The 26,237-nt window shown below is 41.9% G+C and overlaps 3 protein-coding genes across 3 annotated transcripts; 1 reads left to right on the top strand and 2 right to left on the bottom strand.

Annotated features, from left to right (window-relative positions):
- Positions 1–6,206: 6,206 nt before the first annotated feature.
- On the top strand, positions 6,207–13,316 carry LOC117475472 (netrin-4-like). The gene is made up of 10 exons (XM_034121692.1): positions 6,207–6,740; positions 7,275–7,768; positions 8,385–8,699; positions 8,994–9,120; positions 9,941–10,129; positions 10,943–11,159; positions 11,554–11,681; positions 11,796–11,864; positions 11,982–12,152; positions 12,662–13,316. Exons 1-10 carry the CDS (start codon positions 6,650–6,652, stop codon positions 12,796–12,798), a joined length of 1,938 nt encoding a protein of 645 aa, XP_033977583.1. The 5' UTR covers positions 6,207–6,649; the 3' UTR covers positions 12,799–13,316.
- A 396-nt stretch (positions 13,317–13,712) lies between these two features.
- Positions 13,713–16,905, bottom strand: LOC117475486 (mitochondrial intermembrane space import and assembly protein 40-like). Its single transcript, XM_034121712.1, has 3 exons — positions 16,743–16,905; positions 15,109–15,207; positions 13,713–15,014 (listed from the first exon to the last, which is right to left on the bottom strand). The coding sequence occupies exons 1-3, from the start codon at positions 16,762–16,764 to the stop codon at positions 14,608–14,610; spliced, it is 528 nt and encodes a 175-aa protein (XP_033977603.1). The 5' UTR covers positions 16,765–16,905; the 3' UTR covers positions 13,713–14,607.
- Positions 16,906–18,195: 1,290 nt separating this feature from the next.
- LOC117475477 (protein transport protein Sec61 subunit alpha) lies at positions 18,196–25,285 on the bottom strand. Its single transcript, XM_034121698.1, has 12 exons — positions 25,167–25,285; positions 24,277–24,344; positions 24,115–24,180; positions 23,953–24,031; positions 23,617–23,748; positions 23,351–23,460; positions 22,910–23,063; positions 20,608–20,768; positions 20,321–20,518; positions 19,457–19,648; positions 19,287–19,363; positions 18,196–19,181 (listed from the first exon to the last, which is right to left on the bottom strand). Exons 1-12 carry the CDS (start codon positions 25,171–25,173, stop codon positions 18,995–18,997), a joined length of 1,431 nt encoding a protein of 476 aa, XP_033977589.1. The 5' UTR covers positions 25,174–25,285; the 3' UTR covers positions 18,196–18,994.
- Positions 25,286–26,237: the final 952 nt, after the last annotated feature.

Genomic DNA, 26,237 nt, shown 5'->3' with positions numbered 1-26,237 from the left:
TGTGTCCACAAGGGGGGGAAACCCTGTTGACCCGTGCGATCCCCACACTCCTGGGTCACAAGGGCATCATAACCTCGTCTGTTTCCCATGGCAGATCACAGGCATCATGCACTGCGGCCCCTGTTCCTGCCCCTGGCCTCTTCCGTTGAAACCCATCAGAGCAGCCTGAGATTGGGTAGCCAAGCACAAATGAATAGTCTCATGTGTCTGAACCCTCACGTGTCACTTGCGAAGGACATGGTGCCACGCAGATACGGATAAATTAAGGTCGAAAGGGGACCACAGAGTCACTGAAGAGGCATAGTGTAGCGGGGATCATGAGGACAAAGAGGGTCAGAGGTGACCTACATCACTGTACTGAGCTCCGTGAGAAGGTCAAAACAAAATGTTTTCAGTGGAGCCAAATTGTCCAACAAAGTGACTTAATATGGATGCTATGGAGACCGCAATTAGGTGCATCAGCCATTACTCTGGATGGGCCTGTTGAGAGGCTTGCCACTAAATTAGCTCCTTCTCAATGTAGCTAAGCCTCAAAGCAATGACCTCACCCAATGAGGAAGCCTAAACCAAATGAAAGACTTCCCCAAGGGCCTAAATAACCCACATCTAATAAAGACATTATCATATCTGAGTGACCTCAGCATCCTTACCGCAGCAATTTATTAATCATTGACACATGTCTAATGGTATCGATTAAACCAGTGAGGAGATCCGGGCCACAGAGGATCCAAAGAAAACCTCACGATAACCACAAGTCTCTGATGATGTGGGGGTTCTCAAAACATGGTCGCCTACCAATTTTTGGTTGGCAGTACTGTATGTATCTCTGGAGCCAGGAGCCCACCATGGTGACAGGTCTTGATTGGACAGATGTGGCCAGACGCTCTGGTTGAGTGGAACTGATTAAATCCTAACAAGCATCGTTACAGCATCGTTACAGCTTTGATCCACCCTGTACTTGTCTTTTTCCTCATTTCTCGTTCAGCAGCAGATATACGCTGACATGAAAGATCTGGCTCACCATCAACCGTGGAAGTACATCAATATTAATCACTTACATAATCGCCCAGATGTATAATCCATCCTCTCTTGTCCTTATCCTAATATCATATTAATCATCCACCGCTCTTTCTCCACAGTGTTGGGATGCTGTGTGAGGGTCATGGCTCTGTGAATATACCTCCCATTTTACGCTAATGACATCAGCATGTGCCGCTAACTTTAGCTTCTCCTGAAGGCCAGATGTTGGCTGACGGGATCAAACACGGGCACATTGTTGGGCAGGCCAGGAGGGCTTAGCAGTTGCACATATTCCCATATACCTCCTGCAGAAACCCACAATCCGACCACAAATGCTGGCAACACCCTTAAGTTGCAGTGTGATTTTATTTTTGCTTTTGCACAGAGGAATGGAACCATACAACGGCATGCTGTGGTTTTCCAGTAAAGCCCTGTTAAGCTTTCTTGAGAATAAACTGGAATTTTCTTTGGTTTTATAAAAATAAAGTGTGAAAAACATGTCGGGACCATTTGCCACGGAGCTTTAAAGTCTTCTTTTTTACTTACACTTTGGCGATATGGGGCTAAGAACTCCTGGACACATATCAAGTAAGAATCTTACAACCTAATAGCCAGCATTTTCCAAGCCCTTTCTCTTTTAAAGAGCAACCGATATGAGTGACAACACCAATGTGGTCAATGAATGTCACTGGCATCAGTTCACAGATGAAACAGAACCACCATGAGGGTAGCAAGTGTCACGTTAACATCACAGCGTTTTGTGGCAGTGCGTTTTACAGCAAAATGAGGCTGCCTCCGTGCAGATTTGGCTTTTGACTTTGCAGTACTGTTGTTTAACGGTGACCCCTGTGCTTGGCCATACATTGAAGTTGCCGTCATGGCTTGGATGACTCACAGGTGGACTCTTGGCATGCCAATAAAGCCTTGTTTAATGAGCTGAGAAAGGGCCTCAAAAGAAGCAAAGTGGCCAGACATGAGAGACAGACTGGAACCCCACAACCCGTGGCCCGGGACCTCAAACAGCTGCGTTTGATTTTTCTTCTCATTTGCTACATTTGTCAGTGTGTCTTTTAGGAGGGGAACCAAAGTCCAAATATTCAATGTAGTGGGAGAACATCAGTGATGTGCAGTTAGGCTGTTTGTGTCTCTTTATGTGACATACACATTATGTTTGTAGCTCCCTTTATTTAACTGATGTTCAACTCCAAGTGAGTTATAGTAGCCTTTTTTTGCCGACCTCTGACCCCCCAGCATCCTTAATGCTAGTCACCTTTTTTTAGCTAGTTTGTGCCAATCTACACTCTCTTTGAACCCAAGTTCTTTTTGACAGTAAAAATAAATTGTTATGTAAGATGTCACTACGCTTTATCTCAGTGGGTGTGCGAATATGAGCTGGAAGAATAAGAAAGTCGTGAGTGCAATCTGTAACACGTGTGTGTTTTTTTGTGGTAGAAAACCAGTGTGTGTGCTGGATTTCCAGTTTGTGTATGTGGGTGGCCGATGGAGAGCCAATATCAAGAAATTGCATCTGTGTTTTTGTATGTGTGGTGTGTGTGTGTGTGTTGGAGTGACAATGTGTTGAAGTGGGTGACGCACTAAAGTCAATCTTGAGCTTGTTATTAAATGTCATCATTAACAGATATAAAGAAGTCAGACAGGGACACAAGACAAGGGGGGGGGGGGGGGGGGGGGGGGGGGGAGTAGTTTGAGTGCTTCTTTTCAAGTGTGCTTGTGGGAGGGATGTTAATTTGTTGTCCTTTATTAAAAAGGAGTTTTGGCTATAAATAAGTCAAAGCTGCTCAGCTGAAGCCTCCTCAAGCGAGCAACTCTTTAATATTCCTGACATTTCTCCTTGTTAAGAATTAATAAAGAGTAAATGGAAACAGTTCTGCGTAGTTCCCACTTACTCATAACCACAAATCCACACACAAGATCACAGATGCACACGTTATTGGTTTGGCAAGCTGCCTGAGTGCTTCACCGAGGCCTTGATTTGTCATCCCTCATCTGGCCTCTATCAGGAAAGTCTGACAGCTTAATCTGTGTCATTCATCCTCTCACATCAAAGAGGCAACATGCAATCTAAACCTAACATGCTCGCACACAAAGTAGATGTGCACATGCATATGTTTACAGACTTTTAATTGTCTCTTTGTGTGTATTACAAACCCCTCCATGATAGGATCCAGGATCATAGCAAACATTTACATTTGTAAACTGTCTCCACTGATATACATGTTCACAGTGACAATGTATTAAAGCAACAGACCAACTCTAGGAAAAAGAAAAAAAGAGCCCTCTTGGTTTTATTACACTTGAACTGTCGTCCTTTGCCATTGACCTTTGACTCAGACCTTTTGACTTCAAACTATGTTAACTGAAAGGCTTTTGGTAAAAGTGATTGGGAATTGTTGGGAGATTCAAGATATGCATCAAATTATAATAACACATATATTTTTTTTAAACATTAAGAATAGCAATTTAACACAACGTACAGCAACATCCACCCCTCAAACACATCTGCATACAATACACTGGGGAATGTGTTATGATACCACAGAGTTACATAACATCTGTAGATTTAAAGGGTGCCACTGTCAAAACTGGATTTTTTTGGACCGACAGTTTATATATCAGACATGAAGACTTTATACCGTAAAGCTATAAATCTTTCTCCAAAACCTCCCCAAGATAATTAACTCTGGCCTCAGTGCTTAACTCGAACACATCCTATTAACCATGGCGCTTACTGGCGGCTCTTGTGGTCAGTGGATAACGTCATATGAGCTCCTACTATAGTCTCCATAACAACAATACCATAACATACTGAGGCATTTAAATTAGACTGGCATGAACTTGATCGCTCTCCAAATCCACACACATTAACTGCATTTTGTCTTGTGAGGCCTAAATGCGGGTAAAGTCATGTAAGGAAGAAGCTTAATCTTCTTTATCCCCGGGGGAATATACAGACTGACACGCAGAACATGAAGACAGAAAGAAGATGTGGAGGGAGAAGGAGATGGAGAAGTGTGGAGTGACACCATGTGCTCCAAAACACGCAAGCTGCATGGACAAACATGGAGGATTATAATGGCGGGGAGGGGGAGTCCCTGCTCGTCTGACCCCGGCTCTCTAACCCCCCGGCCCCCATTAAGCCCTGTAAATGAGAGAAAGAAGAGCAATTAGAGAGGCAGTCACGGTGCAGGTAGGAGATCCCTGTGACCTTTCCTGGCTGGTATTTGACCTCTCACAGCTGGGGGCCGTGATGAATATACATGCTGAACATTACCGGAATGTATTCGCTGAAAGGTTCTGGAAGAAAGACATTTTTCTCTCAGCACCGAGAATGAAGCATGTGTTGCTAACCACGGTGTGGATTCTGTTGTTTATCCACACGCTCTAAACAAGCACTTTATTGGATGTGTGCGACTCTGCATTCCTACATCAGAGAAGTCACCCTTAATTACAATTCAGTCAATTAAGAATGCAATGTGTTTTGCATTTCAAGGCATAAAGAGCAACTAAACATAGTTAACTTGCACTTGAACCAGCTGCTCTTAAAACATTTTTTATGACTCTGTTGCAAACCTTGACCTCAAACCTCAGTGACGCGAATTTTAGTGCATGCCTTTTCAAAAATCAGTCAAGTACAGTATGAACTCCTTTCAGGACCGACCTGACTCCGCAATGAAAGCACAACCACAGCTGGACCACAGGGATGATTTCATTCGATGTTTTATCCATTATCCATTCCTCTTAAACGCAAATGCACACAGGTCCTCCCATCCTGGCTGTAACCGGTCAAAGGATTTCCGTGCATTCCATTCAGCCAGAACTGACTTCAAAATCTGTACAAAGCAGTCATGAACTGTATGCAACTAACATAAATAAATGGCATCCCCCTCCTAATCTCCCATAAAGCTATTCTTAGCATATATACTGCACCACTGGAGTGTGACGAAAGGAGAAACCATGAGGTGCCAGAAGATGAAGAGCCTCCGGGTTTTTATTTTGTGGAGGCCTGCCAAATAGCTGGTGTTCGATTGGAGAGCAGGAGGAGCGAGAGATGAAAGGGGAGACCTGCGACAAAGACAAATGTAAAACAGATAGATATAGAGTTATATAGGAGTTGAGACAGCGTAAAAAGGGGAATAAAACCGTTTACATTTAAATGTCAGATAACTAAGGATTGATGACCAAGCCAAAATGATGTGAATAATTAATCGCTGACTGCTCATAAACATAATATTGTATTTTCTGTCAGTTCAAAAATCAGCCCATATGTAATTCCTTTAGTAATTATTTTTGTATACCACTTTCTGGGGGGAAAGCAAGCAAGCGTGTCTGTAGACAATTTACATGACATTATAGACATTTATGAAAACCAATCCCATTCTGTGTGTCCATTCCAATTTTCTGAGCCCTCTGTATTTGAAGTTGAGCCATAAAGCCTAAGAGACATAATGTTTATCCTTCGGGATGCCAGGCTCAGCAAAGCACTGAGATTTGCTGATGTGTGTGGTTTAAAATAATTGAAAAAGGACTGTCATGTATCAGACCATGTGTTTATTATCCAGGGCTATAATGAAGAATGGCAGAGTAATCTATCCAGTCAGGCAGACAGATGGGAGAAAGGCCCTTTTCGTGTCCAAGTCATTTGCATGAAAGTCCAAGCTGTCAGATTCTTTGGTGCCACAATGCGCCATCAAGCTGCAAATAACTGCACTGAGGACTATTTTTGTCTCCCTCTCAGGTTTCTCCCTGCTAGACTTCAAAGAGACCTGTAACTTGGAATTACTGCAGCTGAAAAACAGGAGGGCAGAAACAGATAAACTAATTTCCTCGCCCCATTACGAGGCCCTGGTTATAGTGGAGGGACCTGGTTTAGATGGTATGCGCTGTGCGGCTGGTTCACATTAACTGCGTTGACGAATCCGTGCGAGTCGCAAGTCTGTCCTCCCCATGCGCACGTTTTTTTGTTTTTTTTGCTAAATCCCAATGATACACTCGTCCAGAGTAGAAAAAAATACATCAACTCCATCAAGGGTTTAGTGTTGTTGCAGCACAGCGTAGGCCTACTCACAGTGTGTGCGTGCATGAGTGTGTGGGCGGGGAGGGACAGTGGATAAATAGAGCGCACACTCCACTCCTGTGCGTAAACGCGTAGAGAACCGACACTGAGCTTTCAGATTGGCTGTGATAATTAAAACATTTACATTAATTAATCGGCGTAAAAAATAATAATAATCGCTTTTCATAACACAAAGACAACATTTTTTGCGCAAATTGGATCAAGACAAACATCTATCGAATTGGAATCAGTAACATTCCGTTCATTCCTGGACTAACCAATGAGACATTGTTGCTGCGACGGGGGCGCGCAATCCACTCCCGTCAGAGAGATGCCATAGCTGTTGTTCCTGAGGATGCTTTGAACTTTATCAAGGATTTTGTTCCTGAGGGTAAATTGGAGGGGGAAAAAGGACTCATCTGAATGCTTTGCGCATTGCGTAATTGCCAGAGAAATGCGCTGGTGCGTTAGATAAGCTGCACATAATGTTGGGACAAATCTCTGCTGGAAAGCGTTTATCGCACCGTTTATGTTGCAAACACAGCAGAAACAAAGATGAGAGAGTTTAGTATGTTGGGGAAAGGTCGGCATCGGATGCTGCTGGCGCTCTGTTGGCTGTTTTTGGTTCTGACGAGGAGCGGAGCAGGTGAGGTGCACCACCATCATCACCATCAACATCATGCTCTTTTTCTCTTAATCTCCTGCGTCATTCTGGCTGAACTTGCCTTCTTGTTTTCCCCTGTTGTGTTTAGGCTATGTTATTGATTGGGAAGACAGTTGTGGGTGACTCAGCTGCGTAACATATGTATTGAATGACATTATTTCTGCATGGTTATTAGTTGTGACATTTTTAAGACCTAAATGTTAAAGCCCTACTTGTTGATACATTTGATCTGGGGCTGCTTGTGTCTTTCTTGCCTTTACATGTAACCTGAGCATGCTGTCCAATGGGGAAAGGGCAGGATTCTGTGTCACATCAGAGAAAGCATAACTAAAAAATTCATGGCAAACACAAAGAGGAGGACCTTGGTTTTGTCCATGATGTCAGCGATGGAAAGTGCTTGTTGTTTTGAATGTTTTGTGCCACCAGATATCTTGTTAAAGCACCTGAATACTTGTATTATATAACTATCATATCAGTGATATGATATCACTGACCCTCCATCACCCTCTGTGTCAGTCTCCAGATGTGTGGACCATGCCTGCAGTCCGCCCATTGGGAACCTGGCTAGTGGCAGGACCCTCCTCACCCACTCCAGCTGCTGTGGAAACAGCTCATTCCACCGTAGCCCTTGCCCTTATCCAACAGTGACCCACCACGCCCTTTGCCCCAATGACACCCATCCACCTGCTCACATGACTGATGACCCTTTCCTGCATCCAGACACGTGGTGGGCATCAGGTGCAGGCCCCACCGAGCAGGAGCAGCAGGATGAGATCCGGTTGGACTTGGAGAGCCACTTCTGCATGTCCCACATGGTTTTGGTGTTCCGGTCCCCGCGGCCTGCTGCCATGGCCATCGACCGCTCAGCTGACTTTGGAAAGACCTGGGAAACTCTGAAGCTCTTTGTGCACAACTGCAGCGAGGAGTTTGGTTTGCCTGATGACTTCACTCAGCCAGGCTCTTTGTGCACATCCCGTTATACCAGTCCTACACCCTGCAGTGGGGGGGAGGTAAGAGAGTTTATGCCAAGATTTAGTGGTGAAAGAAGCACTTTTACTTTAAAACGAGCTATACCACAGTAGGAGCACTAAGAGAACTGTATGAAATCTTACTTATGTAAAAGTAGGAAAGTATTAGCATCAGAATATACTTAAAGTGCAGAAATGGCATAAGAAATAAGAAATATTTGTATTATATTATTGTATAATGGTGCATTAACGTGTTTATCACTACAATGTTGCAGCTGCTAAAGGTGGGGCTTATTTGCACTACTTTATACACTACTGGGTAGCATGTGAATGTGCACTCTGGGAATAATAGACTCTTAACATATAATAATACTAAATAAAGTACATTATTTTGTAGTTGATTTTGTATTTTTAGCTGTAATCAGCAAAGTTAAAACTAAAGTTATCAAATAAATGTGAACAGAATATTTCCTTCTGAACTGTTATGGAGTACAAGTACGAGCAAATGGGAATAGCCAAGTAAACAAATAGTAACATAATATTGTTAATACAGTACTTAGTTACTTTCCACTACTGCAAAGCTGTAATGTATAATCTTTAGGGAGTTCCTCAGGGTTTGATTCAGCTCCAACTGGTGCTCTGTTATTCTCCTCGGCAGGTAATATTGCGGACACTTGACCCCCTCAGTGCTAAAACTCTGGACCCTTACAGTCCGGAGGCCCTCGCCCGCCTGACCCTCACTAACCTCCGCATCAGACTGCTGAAAGCTCAGAGATGCCCGGGACCTCTACATCCTCCGGCAGCCTGGACAAGCCCCACAGACTCAGCTCTCACTTCCACATCCTCCACAGAAAGCGCAGCACCTTACGCTATTTATACTCTATTGGCCAGAGGGACCTGCCTGTGCCACGGACACGCTGAGAATTGTGTAGCATACAACAGCAGCGAAGACACAAGGCAGGACAGTAACATGGTGAGTGGCTTTTCCTGTGTTTCAAAGTAAAATAACAACAGTTGGTAATACAATTCGAGAAAGTGAGTCTGTCAGTTACTGCACTGGCCTGTGTTCTATTACAATGTAGTAAAACACACATCAGGAAGTTAAGTCAAGATGTGAAAAGCACTTACTGATGTAAGAATGGCCAGTTAAAGAGATTTCAATTGTTTGATTTACTCTCTACAACCACCTGCCTGGATCTATTTTATAGCTCTCTCCAGACGGCAGGTGTAGGTGAAGTAACTAAGCAACCCCGGATGTGTTTTCCAGGTGTCCGGTAGGTGCATGTGTGCTCACCACACAGCGGGGGATCACTGTGAGAAGTGCGCCCCGCTCTACAATGATCGTCCCTGGAGGCCGGCCAACAGCAGCAGCGGGGAGTCCAACCCGTGCCAGAGTGAGTGACCACCAACACGCTGCACGCTAACCATGCTGCTGAGAAAAACCAGAGAAGAGCTTCAAAAGTGGGCTGTAACAGGAACTATACATAGTTTTTATCAAGCGTCCATCTAGCAGGGTTTTAAATACTTAAGTTTTGTCAATGTGAGAACATCATTTTGACAACAGTGTTTTGAACATGGTATACAAATAGGCTTTATAGACTCAAGCAAATCCGAACATACTAAATCTAATATACTTATAATGCATTTTGTATCCGCTTGTAGCACTTATTTATAAGCACTTTATAGCACTTATAGGATCAAGGTCACTCACTGACAAAGGATCATAGTGTATTATGATTTCCTAATACATTATAATAGCAAACATCTGTTTAAAATACATCAACCAAGTTAAAGGCAGATATAATCAAATCACAAGCTGCCTTTAAATCACTTCAAATTGTAATTTTGTGCTTTAAATAAAAAGAAAAAAAAAACATAATTAAAACAAAAATGTCAAAATGTGACGATTAATTATGAAGTGTTATGATACTGGACTTTATAAATCGTAATAAAATGCTTCGAAATTAAACATGAATATTTTCCAAGTACTTATTACTTTAATAATGACAGGCTAAAAGCAGATTATAGTAGACTATGAGTATACAGTTTTTGACGCATTCCCTGCTACCATACAATAAAACCATAATTATAGACATTGGCCTCATTAAAAATGTTACCCAAAAACCTAACCCATAATGTGCCTGTACCCCGTGTTCCCTGTTGTCTCTCCCCCTCCTCCCTCCCCATCACTTTGTCTCTCTCTCACGCCTTCAGAGTGCCAGTGCCACGCTCACGCAGAGCGCTGCCACTTCTCTCCGAGGGCCTGGCTCTCCTCTGGGGGCACCAGTGGGGGCGTTTGTGACGACTGCAGGCACAACACTGTGGGGCGCAGGTGCCAGCGCTGTCGCCATGGTTACCACCGCCACCCATCCCTGCCCCTCAACTCCCCCCACGCCTGCACACGTAAGACCCTCATCGCTGAGTTGATCTTAGAGTTGCACATTTCTGCTCCGCACTACCTCTTGTTTAAATCTGCATAGCTCTCCACTTTCAACCAACTACTTGTCATATTTTATTATACTTTACTGTACTTAGTTTTTCACATATTTATATTTTGTGTACATTTTGTCTTTATTTTTAATTTATTACAATTGTTTTAAAATAGTTTCTAAAATAGCTTTTATAATAGTACAATTTGTTGCCCTTCTTCAATTTTTTGCTTTGAAGTAAAAATTAGAAGTACTGCATTGAGAAAGGTACCTAAGTAAAAGTATTTACGTACAATAAGGAAAATGTACTTAAAGTATTCAGAGTAATCTTCACATTTAAAAAGCTGGAACTGCGATTCATTTTCTGTTGTCGCACTTGTGGTTTTAGTTGCTCTGCATAACATTTTGGATGGTTTAATCTATACCAAATAATCCTATTTTAAACGTTTTTTTTCAAGTATTGTTTGTCAAAATCTGAATTTATAAAGTACCTAGTAAATAAATCTGTAAAATAAATATATTGGAATAAAAAGTACAATATTGACTCCCAAAATCTAGTAGAAAAGAAGTATAAAGTAGTATAAAATGAAAATACTCAGGTAAAGTACAAGTACCTCAAATGTGTACTTGAGTATAGCACTTGAGTAAATGTACTGGTGGTGTTTGTTCAAAGTAAGACGTCTTATAGCTCCATCTGCTGGCACTTTTCTAAATCCATAATTTGACAATAATAGAAGAGTAAAAAATAAATGTAGGAGCATCATACTTAACTGTGTGTGTTTCTCAGGCTGCTGGTGTGATCCTCGGGGGTCTTTGCCCACTCGTCCGGGGGAAGAGGGACCCTGGTGCCACCCGAGGAGCGGGCAGTGCCCCTGCAGACCCGGGGTCTGGGGCGCGAGCTGCAGCCACTGCCAGCCCGGACACTGGGGGTTTAGAGAGGAGGGCTGTAGACCCTGCGCCTGCCCTCACAGCTGTGATCCAATCACAGGGCAGTGTCTGGACAGGTTAGCCATATAATCTATCCACGACGTAATCATTCACACGTCAAGGCAGAAGCTAAAACTTAATCACTGTGGTTATTGCTCATTTATACTTCCAGTTGAGCTTAAACCTGCTCAGACGTTCACACTTTTTCCAAATGTGCAAAAAAAATGATATTGAGCAACCAGTCTTTCCAACAATAATTATACTGTAATTTGATAGGTTAGTTTAAATGAATTCTGAAGATATAGCTGTTTTGATAAATGTGCTAGTATGTATATTCGAAATATTTGTATTTTGCTATTTGGCATATAGCATATGTTCTCCCTTTGATATTAATGATTTTTTATGCATGGCCTTGTTTGATAAAGACATTATAGTAACAATCACCTGATGGGTTCAATTCCACCATTGCAGCTACTCAAATAACCAGGTGTTCAACGTGCCCATTGGTGGAAAGATCCCTGACCTGGATCACATGTTCACATTAGAAGAAGAGGTTCAGTGGTCGAAGGAGCTCGCCGTCTCTGCTCTGCATTACACAGGTGAGTCTGATGTTCATCTGCATTGCATGGCTTTAAACTGTGGAATCATAGTGATGTATTGAGGGTAATCTTGGAGGTAAGAGTGGATCAGGAATAACTCATGTCTGTATGCAGGAAAGTGCAGCTGTAAGGAGAAAAAGCTGAGGAGTGCGTTGGACCTCTGTAAGACCAAACATGATTATGGTAAGAAAGGATGTGTAATTATTATCACTCGTTTAATAACCGTTTCATGAATTGTGATCTATACTTGCTTCATAATGCCTCCCCTCAGTATTCTCTCTTCCTGTGTGACCCTGACAGTGATCAAGGCCAGTGTGCTGTCCGCTCACGACAAAGGCAGCCACGCAGAAGTGCAGGTCAAAGTTCGCAAGGTCCTTCGATCAGGCCAGGTGGCGCTGAGCTTAGGGACCATCAGCATCTACCCTCTGTCCTGGACCAGCCGCGGCTGCACCTGTCCCATTCTAAACCCAGGTAAAATGATTATAATTCAGTTCAAATGTAAATGTACTTAGTCTAGATACTTATTTATATATTATTACAATATGCAGAATTTATTTTACATAGTTTACTTATACCATTGTGTTCCTTGTACTTTTTTTATTTCCATTTCTTCTTGCACTATTTTTCTTTTCTTTTTATGTCTTAAGAATATTGTATGTTGCATTGTAGGAGGAGCCTGGGACCTAATATGGGTCTTTTTACTGCCAAAACTACACTCTAGCTATTGTGTTTGTGACAATTAAGCCTTTGAATTTGAATCTTAATATGTATTTATCTTGATCTTATTTTTAATTTTAGACGCATAGGTCAATATCTATAAATGGAAGAACCAGTTGAAAACATGGCAAAGAAAAGGAACTTGTGAACAAGTACACGAGACACAGTAACGTTCCGCTTTCTGGACACATTTTAAAAATGTAACAGAGGAATATAGATGTGTTACTAGACCAGGTCAATAATGTCTTACCTCTCTCACCTAGGTATGGAGTATTTGCTGGCGGGCCCCGAGGAGGCAGGAACAGGCCGTCTGCTGGTCACCATGCAGAGCGTGGTCGTCCCGTGGACACCGCGGCTCGGCCTACTGGTATCAGAGGGCCTGAGGAACGGATGTACATGAATATAGATCTACACAGGCAGGACAGACTGCAGAAGATTTGGCAAGGACATTTGAGTCAGTGGACAATTCAGAAAGGGGACTGAAAATCACTGACGACATGCTGCCTCATTCAGAGGAGTCAAACTCATGACTGTGTGGTACTCACAATGTGTGTGTGTGCAACACAAAATAAAGACTGAAGTGAGTTCCTGGATTTATTAAGATCTGAGTTTAACAAGTCAGTATTTTATCACCACTTTCTTTTCAGCAAAGAGCAAGGTAATGATGTCCAACTGGGTTTCTCAAAGTTTATTTATACACATGTTGAAGCCTATATGATTTTGATAATAAAATACTATGAAACTATAACATTACTGATATTCCAGAAATGCAAGCTAGTATTAGGCTGTTAAATATGATGGTCGGTTCTGTCATAATACACGGCTTACTTGTACATATTAGTTAAAAACATTTATTACATTTTCAAGATGTGAACATTTAAAACTGACTGACATTAAAGGTGGGGTAGGTAAGTTTGAGAAAACGGCTCAAGATACACTTTTTGTTATATTCCATGGAATGCTCTTAACATCCCGATAGCAATGAATATCTTAAGTGCTTTGACAAAAAAATCAATAAAAAAATGTCATCTGTGGAAGCCGTAGTACTGTAAAAAGCACGACCAATCATTTTAGCCGGCCCAGCTAAAATAACTGGATGGCCTACCTGCCTGTCAGCCTTCCATCTGTGCACAAACTTATCTCGTGCCCTCATTGGTCATGTGCGCGTTCGTGTGTGTTGGAGGAGGGGCTCTGTAAGGAAGTGGCAGATTTTCTCCGGTTGTGTATTTTATTCTAGCGATCTCGAGCCGGTTTCTCAAACTTACCTACCCCACCTTTAAGAAGGCTTTGTCTTCATACGAAAACAGGAACATCTGATTTTTCCACAAATCATTTTAATCTGGACATGTTTGAGAAACACAGATCAAGTATTTTAGAGGAAGGTCACTGAATGGTGATCAGAGCAGAGTCCAGACAGTGTTCAGACAACAAAAAACATTTATGCACCGACAGTAAAATGTAACAAACCACTTTGGTCTTGGCCAGATACAGTATCAATTATGAAGATGACAACAACTTTCCATATGCCAATTAATGTAGATGGAAACCCTGAAGTTCTTACAAGATGTCAACAAACGCAGCTAAAAACCTCTCTTCATTTTACCCAAACAGAAGCCTTGTTTTTTTTTACCAATTAAAGGGCATTCTGTCTTTTTAGTAAGAGAATAAAGGAAGGGAAATAAATGTTAAACTGCAGTAACACAAACAAGAAAAAGAAGCTCCAATCAAAAGATTAAGTGATTCCTGCTTGGATTACTATCAAATTGCATAATGAATCGAAGCCGGTGCTGTATATTTCTGGGCTGTCAACATTAACAGGACAACACACATAATGGATGCCAACAAACAAGCTTTTTTGATTGACACGATAACACACAAGAAATTAAATCCCAATTGCCTATAAAGGGACTCTTTCACTGATGTGCCTGCAGTTCAGCCCGCTGTCATTAAATCATATTCTTCAATGATCTTTGAGTGCCAGTGAAACAAAGCAGCCTATACTTTGTACATACGCTATGTTCATCTGCATTCACAAAGTCCTTCACTGATTGCCTGTAAATATGGCCCATTAGAATCAGAGCTATGTCAGTAAGTCCTCTCTGTCTGTGGGCTTAATCAGGTGAAGAGGCCAATCAGAGCTCCTCCTGGAGAGTCAGTTCTGCCGGGCAGTGATTGGACACAGAGAAGTCTGGATGAGCACTGGTGGACCTTAGCTGGCACTCGGGGTTTCTGTGAGCGATGCGCTGTCAGGTGAGGCATCAGCAGCAGGTGTAGCATCAGCAGCAGGTGTAGCATCAGCAGCAGCAGCAGCAGGGAGAGAGTCAGTTTCAGGGGGCGAGGCGGAGCCCTCAGTCGGGGCAGCAGAACCAGAACCAGAGTTGGACTCTGCTTCGGAGGAGCTTTCTTTATCTTCCTCTTGAGGGTAGAGCTCGGGGTACTTCTGCATGCACTCTTGCATACCGCGGAAGTTGTCGATGCAGTCGGAGCCCTTCAGCTCCTCCTTACTGTAATGGAAGCAGGAAAAGGCCTCTTTAAACTGAGAGCCGCACGGTCCACTGGCCATGCCGCCAAGGCACGGGCAGTTCCAGTTGATGTCTCCATTAGCCAAAATCAGACCTTAAGGAAAGGAAAGCAGAAGGAAGTAAGTTAAAAGAATACTTGTATGAGGTAATGTTTGGAAGTCTGATCCTGTTTTTCCACAATGACTAACCCTGTTCCTCATAAGGATCATCGGGGTCATCTGCAATGAGCTCAGCGTTGCTGGGTGCCTCATGGTCCTCCTTGGTCACAAAGATGATGCGATCCTTACCTTTAATAACAAAACAAATAACAAAATCATGGATTTGTCATATAGCACTTAAAAACCAAGTAACAATGTGTTTTACAAAGATGTATAAAAATGGCAGATAATATAAAACATAACTGATACAGTATTAATGACAAGCAAGGTATCAATAACTTAAAGGTGGGGTAGGTAATTTTGGAGAAACCAGCTCGAGTGCGCTAGGATTTGAAAATACACAACCGGAAAAAATCTGCACAGATGGAAGGCTGACAGGCAGGTAGGCCATCCAGTTATTTTAGCCGGGCCGGCTAAAATGATTGGTCGTGCTTTTTACAGTTTTACGGCTTCAACAGAGGACATTTTTTTATGGATTTTTTGTCAAAGCACTTAAGATATTCATTGCTATCGGGATGTTAAGAGCATTCCATGGAATATAACAAAAAGTGTATCTCGAGCCGGTTTCTCAAACTTACCTACCCCACCTTTAAACAGTAAAAATAAGTATTCTCTATACTGAAAAACAACCAATAACATAACAAGTAAATGTGAAAAGTCCTAAAAAAGCATCAGTACCATTTAAAATCCAGTCTGATCTCTGGATCAGTTATCCAGTGTTGAGATGCTAAACTAGGTGTAATGTGGAATCTTCATAGGGAGTTGCCTTTAAAGTTACTGCAGCCTATTTGACTTGTTAAATCTTGGAGAGGTTGACAAGAATTCAGCATCAACAAACATGGGTTTATAGATTCCTACATGTTTTTTGAGATATGACAAAGTTGCAGAAAGCGTTATTAAATGACAGACTTCACCTGTTGGTAAAAGTGACATTTGTCATCTCTCCTCTGGACATATTTTGTCACCCCATGAAAGACACACTCACAGGACTTAACAGGTGTGTAGCTCAAATACAAATTAATGTTGTAGCCTTCAGTTTGGAAATGGGTGTGGCCAGACAGAGCAAGGGCACCGGAAGTAAGGGGGAAAAGGAGTGGGGAAGACGACATTTCCTCCTCGACTTTACTGGCGTTGCTATGATCCCATCTCAAGATTATATCATTGTCTTCATTTGCTATGTTACAGCAAGAGCAACCAGAGTCAGTTCAAATGTATGATAAATAAATAAACTGTACAAAAATAAACTAAAAATGCCCTCTACTAGTTTATATTTCGAGTAGAAGTAGAAAACCAGTTCACGAAGCTGGTTAACAGTGACCCCTGTGGGGGCACTGTGCCAGTAACCTGGTTTAACCTGACCTGTCAACTGATAGCCCTGGACGTGCCACCAGGCTCAGAGCTAGCCCTTTCCACCTAACGTCTATCAAAGGTGTCCGATCAGATTACGACAATGACCAATGTGTTTTATCACAACAATGCGAACACCCTTAATAATAAGCCTCATTCAATTGCATGCAGCTTCCTCGCTACCAGCCATGTAACTGTTAGCTAACTTACTGAAATATCCGGCTTCTTCTAGAAGTTAGCCTAGCATGGTGGCTAACTCGGTGACATTGCCAAGCCATGGACATGGAGTGAACATGAATGAAGGAGATTTAGATTACCTTCCTGTTTGCAGTACGACATGTCTGCCACTGGTTCAGTCCGTTGCCCTCCGTGGTAGAAGATGACCGGTGTGACAGCAGAAATTACTTAAGTGAAACCGTCTCATCTGACTAGATACCCGGCTTCCAAACGGCCCCGTTACCCCTCTGACCCTTCGGTCACATGTGGTCGCACAATTATGACGTCACTCGACCGTCATGATTTATATGGCAACTGTTGTTAACAACATAGGCGTCATTTGAGCTGGGGACATGTTTCTGAAATGGCCAATTTTATCCCCACCAAATGTGTAAAGTATAACTTACAAATGTTCTGAAAAATAGCATGCACAAAGAAATATAATAAACAAGAACACTGGGTTTAGTGTCAAGATGTGAAGTAAGTCAGTTAATTTTTTTTGTTGCAAAACATTTTTTAATGCTATATTTTTTTTCACGTTTTATATGAAATGTTGTAAAAAATACTCACGTTTATCACTTTATTTATTTCGTTTTACAAAATATATAAAGTTCATATTAAATGTCTTTATATATTTTTTATAATTGTATTATGCATTATATTCTTATTTTTTACTTGATGTATTGTCTGTTCGACCCTTCAGGAGGGGATTCGTGTCTGCCAAAACAGTTTGTATGGCAAAATATATGTGATAACTAACCCTACACATATTCTATTTTTTATTGTAAGGGACAATGAGATGCAAAGGTGAATTAGGGTCAACATGTACATTACATGTCACTTGTTAGATGCTTTTATCCAAAGCAACTTACATACACTCAATACTGTGGGCAATCCCCACAGGAACAATATGGGGTGAAGAGTCTTGGTTGGAACCAGAGCTTCCCTGAAGATCAATGCACCACCCCAATGAGCCACAGCCTCCCCAATGTTTAATGTTTAAAATGTTATGTATTCTTAACTATCACCCAATTAAATGTTATCAATGCACTGCCTCATATATTTTATGATTCTCTTTCTTCAGATCAAAGGATTTCTAAATGGAGTCTAAGAGTCTATAGATAACTGCAATTCTGGTTCGTTTTCTTTCATCCATCTTATTGATTACAGTTTTCATTGTAACATTAAAGCTCTGTCAGTAAAGATTTGATATAAACATTGGATAAAATGTAAAGAGGTACTGATGCATCAGAACATACAGTTCAATAGCAAAATCCCTCTAGTTATTTTTTACTCTCAACTATTTGAAGTGTGGTCATATTCAACTTCCTACAGGGACCTCTGGTGGAAGTTAAGTGCAAGGTACAACCTAATTAACCTACAGCCAGGTTATAAATCACAATACAATGGCTTAGAAATATCTCATCTCTAGAGGGTAACATCAGTGCAACAAACTTGAGATCAGTAACGTGTGTGTTGTGTCACCAGTGGTCACAGAACATGCAGGATCAAAGCACAACAAGGGGATAATAGGAATAAAAACACATTTTCAAGTATGTTGGAAAAAAATCTTGTTTTTTTTTTTAATAACAATGTCTGTTACATAAAGTAAAAACCAAAATGAAACCCTTTCTCATCCCTATCAAACCCACCCTCATCCCGACCACGTCGGCAATTTTGTGCAGCAATACAGTCTGGGAATAAAAGAGCATGACGACACAGACACACACTTTCCTTTGAGGACCCAGACAGAGGACAAACACATTTGCCCTACATAAGACCAGAGTGAATATAAACATAGTCCATCATTAAAAATATCCAAAAAATAAAACCATAGACGGCTTTGTCTGAGATTACCAGAGACCTCATCAGGAGTGCAAGCATATTTTATTTATACTGTTCAAACCCTACTATAGGCTCCCAGAAACCTCAGCCATGATTGCTACTTTGAGATGAACCTGACATGGCTTTCTTTCAACTCCCCCAAAAGGTCCAGGCAGTGCTTTCAGCTTAAAATTAGCACTATCACGTCGTCTCTGTCTTAGTGTTCCTTGAACATGCTGCGATGAACAATGCCCGAGGTAAATCAAAGACAGCTCCTCACACTGATGTGCTTTTAGGCATTTTTCAGCTTTTAAGACAGTCAGTGGGGACTTGGGCAGCCTGCTGGGAAAACGGTTTCAACTGCTAAAAAAGTAATGGTGGAAAACACAGATAGCGGAGAAAATAAAAAACCTATTCCAGCTGCAAAATGAACTGATTGTGCGAAATTGCAAAAAATTGCAAAATTAAAACAATGGTGGGGGGCGGGTGGATGCTTTGTGTCTTATGTGTGTCCGAAGGTTGGTATTTTTTAGAAGAGCAGTGCTCCCATGCTGCCCATTTCGCTCTGCTCCTTCACAAAGATTTCAAAGTACTGGTAGATGATGGTCACAGCCAAGAGGATTCCTGTCCCCGAACCAATGGCCCCCAGGAAGTCAGCCATGACGGACAGCCCTCCTATGCAGAGGCCACCGAAGGCAGCAGCTGTGGGGATGTACCTGTGAATAATAAATCCAGCGTCAATACAAAAAATATTCTGAAGGACAACTTTCCATATGCTGCAGGTAACACACATGACATCTGAGACTCAGAATGCTTTGTACCTGTTCAGCTCATGCACCATGGAGGTCTCTCTGTGTCCCCTCATCACCATCTGCTGCTCCTTCAGCTGCTTCGCCACCTGACACGCACAGAGTGATACATGAGGGTTAATTTCATGCGGGATTGATGCAAAGCAAAGTTGTCAATGCTTTTGTAAAAGCACAAGACTTACATCTTTAGCAGAAGATCCTGAGACCTCGATCCAGGTCTTTGAGAAGAAGGCGCAGGAGCCGAGCATGAAGACGATGTAGATGGCAGCGTGAACCGGGTCGTCCAGGACCGAGCCAAACGACTCCGGAGGGGAGAGGTAGTAGCAGAGCCCGGCCACAGGGTAGGCTCGAGCAGGTCCACCACTCGTTGCATCCTAATCACAATGAGATATTATAAATAAGATGATGCAGGTCCAACACGAGAGACAGAACCCAACCGTTCCCCCATTTATGAAAATACCACATGGTTTCAGCTAAACTGACTTTTGGTACCCGTTCTATTTCTGTATTGTTTCCCACTAAGGATTGTTCCCCTTAGTGTAAGAGGGATTCTCAGCTGGTCACCTTAACAACGCCATGTTCAACTGCATGACACATTCAGCTGAAAACTTGTTGAATACTTTCACCATAAAAGAGGAATGTCTGCACTCCACAAAAAATTGCGACCGCTTAAGAGGGTAGCTTTACTATTTAATAATTGTAGATTTGTGTAGGGCCATGGTCTCCAGGGTTTTATATTCACCCTTTAGTATCGGCTCAGATTACTTGGAACCTTGTCCGAGTGGGTACCAAAAGCAAGTACAAGATATTATCCAAAACTCTTGCTAGTTTAAAATCAAAAAAGTCAAGCTGTACTATACTGTGCGGTGGAAATGCAGCATAATATGTAATTCAATCTCCTCTAGTTAAACATAGACTAAGACTGGATATATCTATTGTCTCAAGCATTATACGCACAACAGAAGTGTCACCAATTCTAATAATAGTGTACCGTTGAATTTAATTGAATAAACGTGCTGGAGGTGCAGCTCCACTGTCATACTTACAGACCAGGTTCCTAGGAGGTTCACGAGGAAGTTCCCGCTAAAACGAGTTGAGAGCATCTGAGAGATGACGTAGAGATTGGAGACGAGGGCAGACTGCAGGATGATGGGGATGTTGGAGGTGTAGAACAGTTTGATGGGGTAGGTGTTGTACTGACCACGGTAGCGTGCTGACTTGATGGGCAGGTCGACCCTGAAGCCCTGGTGAGGTAAAGAAGCGCGCCATCAGTAATGCCATCCAAATTTTTTCAGTGCAATAACATCAGGTAAGACTCTTAGTGGCAGCTCACCTGGAAGTATATGACCACAGCAAACACGAAGACGGTGGCGATGAGGTTCAAGATGTTAGGCAGGTTCTGTCTGTAGAAGGCTTCTCTCAGGGCGCGCACCTTGTCTGTGCGGGTGGCCAGGAGATGGAAGAGGGCGATGATGGCTCCCTCAAACTCAGTACCTGAAAAACAACAGCAGTGACAGTGTTAGCCATTATAATTAGAGATGCTCCGATCGATCGGCCACCGATCGATATCGGCCGATACTCACTCTCTACCGATCGATCGGTGCTCTCTAAAAATGCCGATCGCATGACGTAAAGGATGACGTAAAAATACATGACACTTTCCTCTGTGCGCGGCAAAACAAGCTCGCCAAAATGGCTTCACCAGTCTGGCAGTATTTTAAGGTGTCCGAAAATGACAATAAAATAGCGGTATGCAACGTGTGTGAAGCAGAAATCCTGCAGCTCCACCCGCTGTGACGGACCGGTGAGCGAAGCAAAACACACACTAAGAGTTAGACCTAACACACTTAGCTATTTTATCTACCTCTGGAACAAGCTAAACTAGTTATACATATATTTATTCTTCACTGTCGGATCACTCATTACTGGATCAGTGAGCTGCATGAGACGATACTGACAGGCTGTCAGGAGAGAGAGAGAGAGAGAGAGAGAGAGAGAGAGAGAGAGAGAGAGAGAGAGAGAGAGAGAGAGAGAGAGAGAGAGGAGAGAGAGAGAGAGAGAGAGAGAGAGAGAGAGAGAGAGAGAGAGGAGGCGAGAGAGAGAGAGAGAGAGAGAGAGAGAGGAGAGAGAGGGAGGGGGAGAGAGAGAGAGTGGGGGAGAGGAAAAGAGAGCGCTTCCGCTAATTTCTCCAGTGTTATTATCCAAAGTTAATGTAAACTTGAATAATGTACTTCATTTGAATGTAATAATTATGTTGGTTGTTGTTTGTAGAAGCGCCAGTGTATGAGCCCCATTAACTGAGTTTTAAACATTACTTTAAATGGAAGATCCCCATAGGCCCCGCCCACTCGATCGGATCGGCGATCGGTATCGGCCGATACTGATCCCAAAATTGGCGATCGGAGCATCCCTAATTATAATTAAGCAATAGCTCACGACAGGCCGTGGTATATGCTCATTATATCACAGCTAAGGGGCGTGGTTCGGCCCGACGCGAAGCGGAGGGTCGACAACCCCCTTAGCTGTGATATAATGAGCATATATCACGGCCTGAAGTGAGCTATTGCTTTTATAAAACGGTTACCAAGTGTGGCAATATGAAAGAAAAATACACACTCTAATTTAAATAGTTTTTATTAGTAAATAATGATGTTCAAAATAAAATAGTCCCTCTGTTGCCTTCTGCACGAAACATAGTGCGAGGTGGTTGCTATGCAACAACACTAACAACAGCTAGCGAACATATTAGACAGAGAGCGTTGATCCATTATTTGGCTATTTATTTACATTAATGTGTATGCTGCCGTTTATTGTGCACCCACTGAAAAACTGTCCAGCATCAGTAGCATGGCTTACGTGGTTACTTGTATAGGCTGAGGTTGTTCTAGGCTGTTGCTTGGCGTGGCGAGAATATTGCTCCACTTTCTCCGGTCCCCGAGATTCGGCTTCCAGTAGCTCTGGAGAGAGCTTTCGCACCTGTGGCCACTAACGGTCATCATTTCTCTGCTTTGTTTCAAGACCCACATCAGAAAGCTTTTTTGAATGGTGATACTTTTCCAGTTGGTCTACCTGCTCTTCACGTAGCTCTACATGTCGTCGTTTAGGTGCTTTTTGTTCTGGAGATAGGCACTCCTCAATCCACTCCTCCATAGTAAGACCCCCCCGGAGGTCGAAGTTAATCTTAAATGTTTTTGCGGACCTTTTTGATTACAGATTTGAAAACATCGTTGCTTGCTTTAAAAGTAACACAATTCATTATGTCAAACCTTGGAAAGTATCTAAATATCCCTGCCCTAATGCCAAAGGAACTGCACACTGAACATGTTTTTGCCGTTTGATGTCTATGTCTGGACCGTTGCGTAAAAAGGAGGGTTTCTGCCCCGTTACTTCTCCGCTGCTTTCTTGTTCCAGTTTGAAAAGCAAACTGCAGGCAGTTTGCTTTTCAGCCCAACTGTATACTGTTTATCTCAGACGCGGAGGGATACTGACTTGTTGTGAAAAGTAACTTACAATTCTACCCGTGGTATACGCTCAGTATACCACGGCTAAGAACCAATCAGATTGCTTGATTTTACTTGTCCGTTTTATAATACGGATTAATATGCATATCTGTCACCGTCACTAGCTTTAAATACCTCTGCCGGTGTTGACCGTGGTGGGGCTGAAGGCCTTCCAGACGATGGTCTCACAGATGTTGGTCGCGATGAAGAGAGAGATACCAGAACCCAGACCATAACCCTTCTGGAGCAGCTCGTCCAGCAGCAAGACGATCAGACCTGCAACGAAGAGCTGCAGAAACACACAGGAGGTTAGTATTGGGCTGAGACAGAAACAAACAGCTATTTAAAACAAGAGAAGATAACAACTTTTGGATTTCTGACTATCCCACTAAGGAAGATGATAAAATTGTATCTTAAATTTGAAAAATAAACATGAACTGCAGAAGAGGAAACATGCTTTATATTCAGGTTGATTGTTATTTTTTACAGTAATCTGCCAATTACAATTTTTGACCACTTAAGTTTTTAGACACCCTAAATTAGCTTTATCCTAATTTATTTTGAGTTTGTATTAACCTGGATGATGATGAGCAAGCAGATCCCAGCGCCCATCTCTGAAGGGTCTCCATACATGCCGGTCATGACGTAAACAATGGCCTGTCCAATGGTGATGATCATTCCAAACACTGCGAAAAGAAAGACAACATGAGTTGCAATTGGCAGGAACAATTAGACATTACTGAATACGTGTCTGTTATCTTCAGAGGAAACCAAAACAAATAATTTCAAAGGTTTGTGTCAAGTTTTCTTAAAATAGCAAATATGATCAGCAGAAAACCTACATTTCTGAGCTCCATTGAAGAGGGCTCGGTCCTTGGGGGTGTCTCCCACCTCAATGATCTTTGCACCAGCCAGCAGCTGCATGATAAGACCTGAGGTGACAATGGGTGAGATGCCCAGCTCCATCAGAGTACCTGGAGGAAGAAAGCATAGTGTCAGTTAGTATAACAACAGCAGCAGAAACAATGCAAACAGCCCTATGTTTGTTGACCTTTGACTTATCACATGTGATGATGAGATTACATCAGGTCTGATAACAACACTGTTGATTATTTCAACTTGTTGGAGCTGCACAGAACTCAGCGGTTAACTCAGTTAAACATATACAATTCAAGCACCTCTGTTTGAAGCCAGGATTACTCTCATCCAGTAAAAGGGATCTGCCGAATCTGAAGACATGATGCCAAAAAGAGGAATCTGCACAGAAACAAATTTGTAAAGTTAGTGTCACAAACGACAATAACAGCTTACAGAAACAGCATGTTGGATGTCATATTTACCTGGCAGCAGACCAGGAAGATGAAAAGTGTAATGGCAGTCCATAGTACTTTTTCTCTAAATTGAATCTGCAAGGAAAAAAGACAATAAGCAACTGTCATTCACATGCAAAATGAATACAAAATTCAACATAATAATTTTATTTTGAGAAGACCTAAACATACCTTTCTTTCTGGTTTCTGAATTTCTGGCAAGACCGCACAGAACGGCTTGATGAACTCCAAAAATTTAACTGCAGAAAAAAAAGATTAAACGTCAAAAAACAGAAGTAACACATTACAGTCCTTATCAGTACATAGCATCACAAATATTTGTGAAATCTGAGTTATTCATCTTCTCAACAGAGTTACATTTGATGCAACGTCATCACTAACCCCCAGCTAAACAGCTAACATCTGGCCAAAGCAGCAATTAATTTGATTTTCTCAGCAATATCTGGATATACTAACAAATACATTTGAGCAAAGTTGGAGTAGCTAGTATTTAGTGTTTGCAGTCATTTTACACCGTTTTGCAGGATGCTGCTGAATGTTTTGTCTTAGAGCCGATCAGCTGTTTCAATCACAGGGATTGACTTTGACAGCAAGCCATTTAACATAAACCACTAAATTATGGTATGGCAGTAGACTAGTCAATCTGGCATTGCAACGTTTTCATTTTAAAACAAGGTGAAACCAGCATCCATTTCTATTTACAGTAAACTATCACGGATGTAGAGTCCATACAGCTAGCATGATGCTAACTAGCCTTTAATCCCAAAATACTTTAAAAGACAGCAATTTTGGACGCGTATTTAAAAGACAAATGCAATGTGTTGTAAATGTGCACTAGTTGAGAATCACATCTGACTTAAACGCAAGGAGACGCAATTTCATTAGAATAAAATCTTCAAATTAGCTCAAGCTAGCTGCAACCTAGCCTTAACCTATCCAAGGTTAGCTTAGTAGCTTACCGGCGAACGCTGTAATGCCTGCTATTGTTCGAGATTGAAAGAAGGCAGCCGGTATATTCAAACAAACTCAAACCGTGAATAAAAGAGAGTAATGCCACTTACTCCCCATGGTGTCCTACGTGCAGCTCCTGTCGTGTTCCTGGTTCAGTCTGAATGCTGATCGGAGTCAGTGTGGCTCCATCAAGCCGCTCCGGGAGAAAGAGAGAGCAGCAGAGACACGTCACCAGAGTAGCGGCTAACACACGTCACTTCTCTGAGACACACATCAACAACAAACAGTACATCATTAAACACACATACAGTCGTTTTCTCATGAGGACAGCATATTTAAGAGGATAAACAAATCCAGTAAACTCGGAAAATGCACTATTTTAAAATTAAACAGTTATCGTTTAACCCCTGAAGCCTGAATTCTCCCATCCTCTGGGGGCGCCAAACTCCAGACTCATCATGCTGACCAGAGATGCTATATGGTAAAGATAAGCAGCTGTGCCATATACAATGATGCACACTAGTTGTCTACTAAATAGGGGTGGTTAGATGTATTTATTTTTATAAATGTATTTATTTTTACAAGCTACTTAACCCTGTAAGGCCCACGGTTGTACTTTTACAACATTACTTTAAGCTATCCTAAAAAAGTCAGTAAATGTTTTTGTTTTTTTAAAGACCACATTTACATAGTCAAAAGGTATTTTTGTTCAGCTTCACATTGTTATTGGGTAGTAAATGTGTTTATAGGTCCCTCTGGCCATACACTCACACAACTTCCGAATCTTCAAACGAGCAACATCTCTTTGTTTTATTGAACTGGATTTGTCAGATTCAAGTAAGTAAAATGCCTCAAAAAATTTTTTGGGGTGATTATTACAATGTCTAGATTAGAACATGTACATATTTAGTTATTGTGGAATACATTCATCACATTTTATTTTAAGCAGCTTATGTCTTTGTTGTAATATTACAACACTGAGTCAGTGTGGTAGTCAAAATAGCATGTGTCCCTGTCATGGAGATTGCCCTTCTTATATGTGGAAATAAAACACTAATAGAAATATAATGTCTTTGATAATTCACTATAACTAAGTTCTAAATGTGTCCTCTGTTAAGATTTTGAATGAAGACCAGAATTGAATAAATTCATACATTATTTCTGATAAAAGTATGTGAAAT

Source organism: Trematomus bernacchii, unplaced genomic scaffold (assembly GCF_902827165.1).
Source record: "Trematomus bernacchii unplaced genomic scaffold, fTreBer1.1, whole genome shotgun sequence".
Taxonomy (NCBI): domain Eukaryota; kingdom Metazoa; phylum Chordata; class Actinopteri; order Perciformes; family Nototheniidae; genus Trematomus; species Trematomus bernacchii.
This window is presented reverse-complemented; position numbering and strand designations above follow the sequence as displayed.

Coding starts and splice junctions, on each gene's coding strand:
- LOC117475477 (XM_034121698.1), bottom strand. Junction 19,649..20,320: donor ACCTCCTAGGAACCTGGTCT/GTAAGTATGACA, acceptor CATTGTGATTAG/GATGCAACGAGTGGTGGACC. Junction 19,182..19,286: donor ATGGTGCATGAGCTGAACAG/GTACAAAGCATT, acceptor TATTATTCACAG/GTACATCCCCACAGCTGCTG.
- LOC117475472 (XM_034121692.1), top strand. CDS start 6,650: ATGAGAGAGTTTAGTATGTTGGGGAAAGGTCGGCATCGGATGCTGCTG. Junction 7,769..8,384: donor CACCCTGCAGTGGGGGGGAG/GTAAGAGAGTTT, acceptor TCTCCTCGGCAG/GTAATATTGCGGACACTTGA. Junction 10,130..10,942: donor CTCCCCCCACGCCTGCACAC/GTAAGACCCTCA, acceptor TGTGTTTCTCAG/GCTGCTGGTGTGATCCTCGG.
- LOC117475486 (XM_034121712.1), bottom strand. CDS start 16,764: ATGTCGTACTGCAAACAGGAAG. Junction 15,208..16,742: donor GTCGTACTGCAAACAGGAAG/GTAATCTAAATC, acceptor TTGTTATTAAAG/GTAAGGATCGCATCATCTTT. Junction 15,015..15,108: donor TGATCCTTATGAGGAACAGG/GTTAGTCATTGT, acceptor CCTTTCCTTAAG/GTCTGATTTTGGCTAATGGA.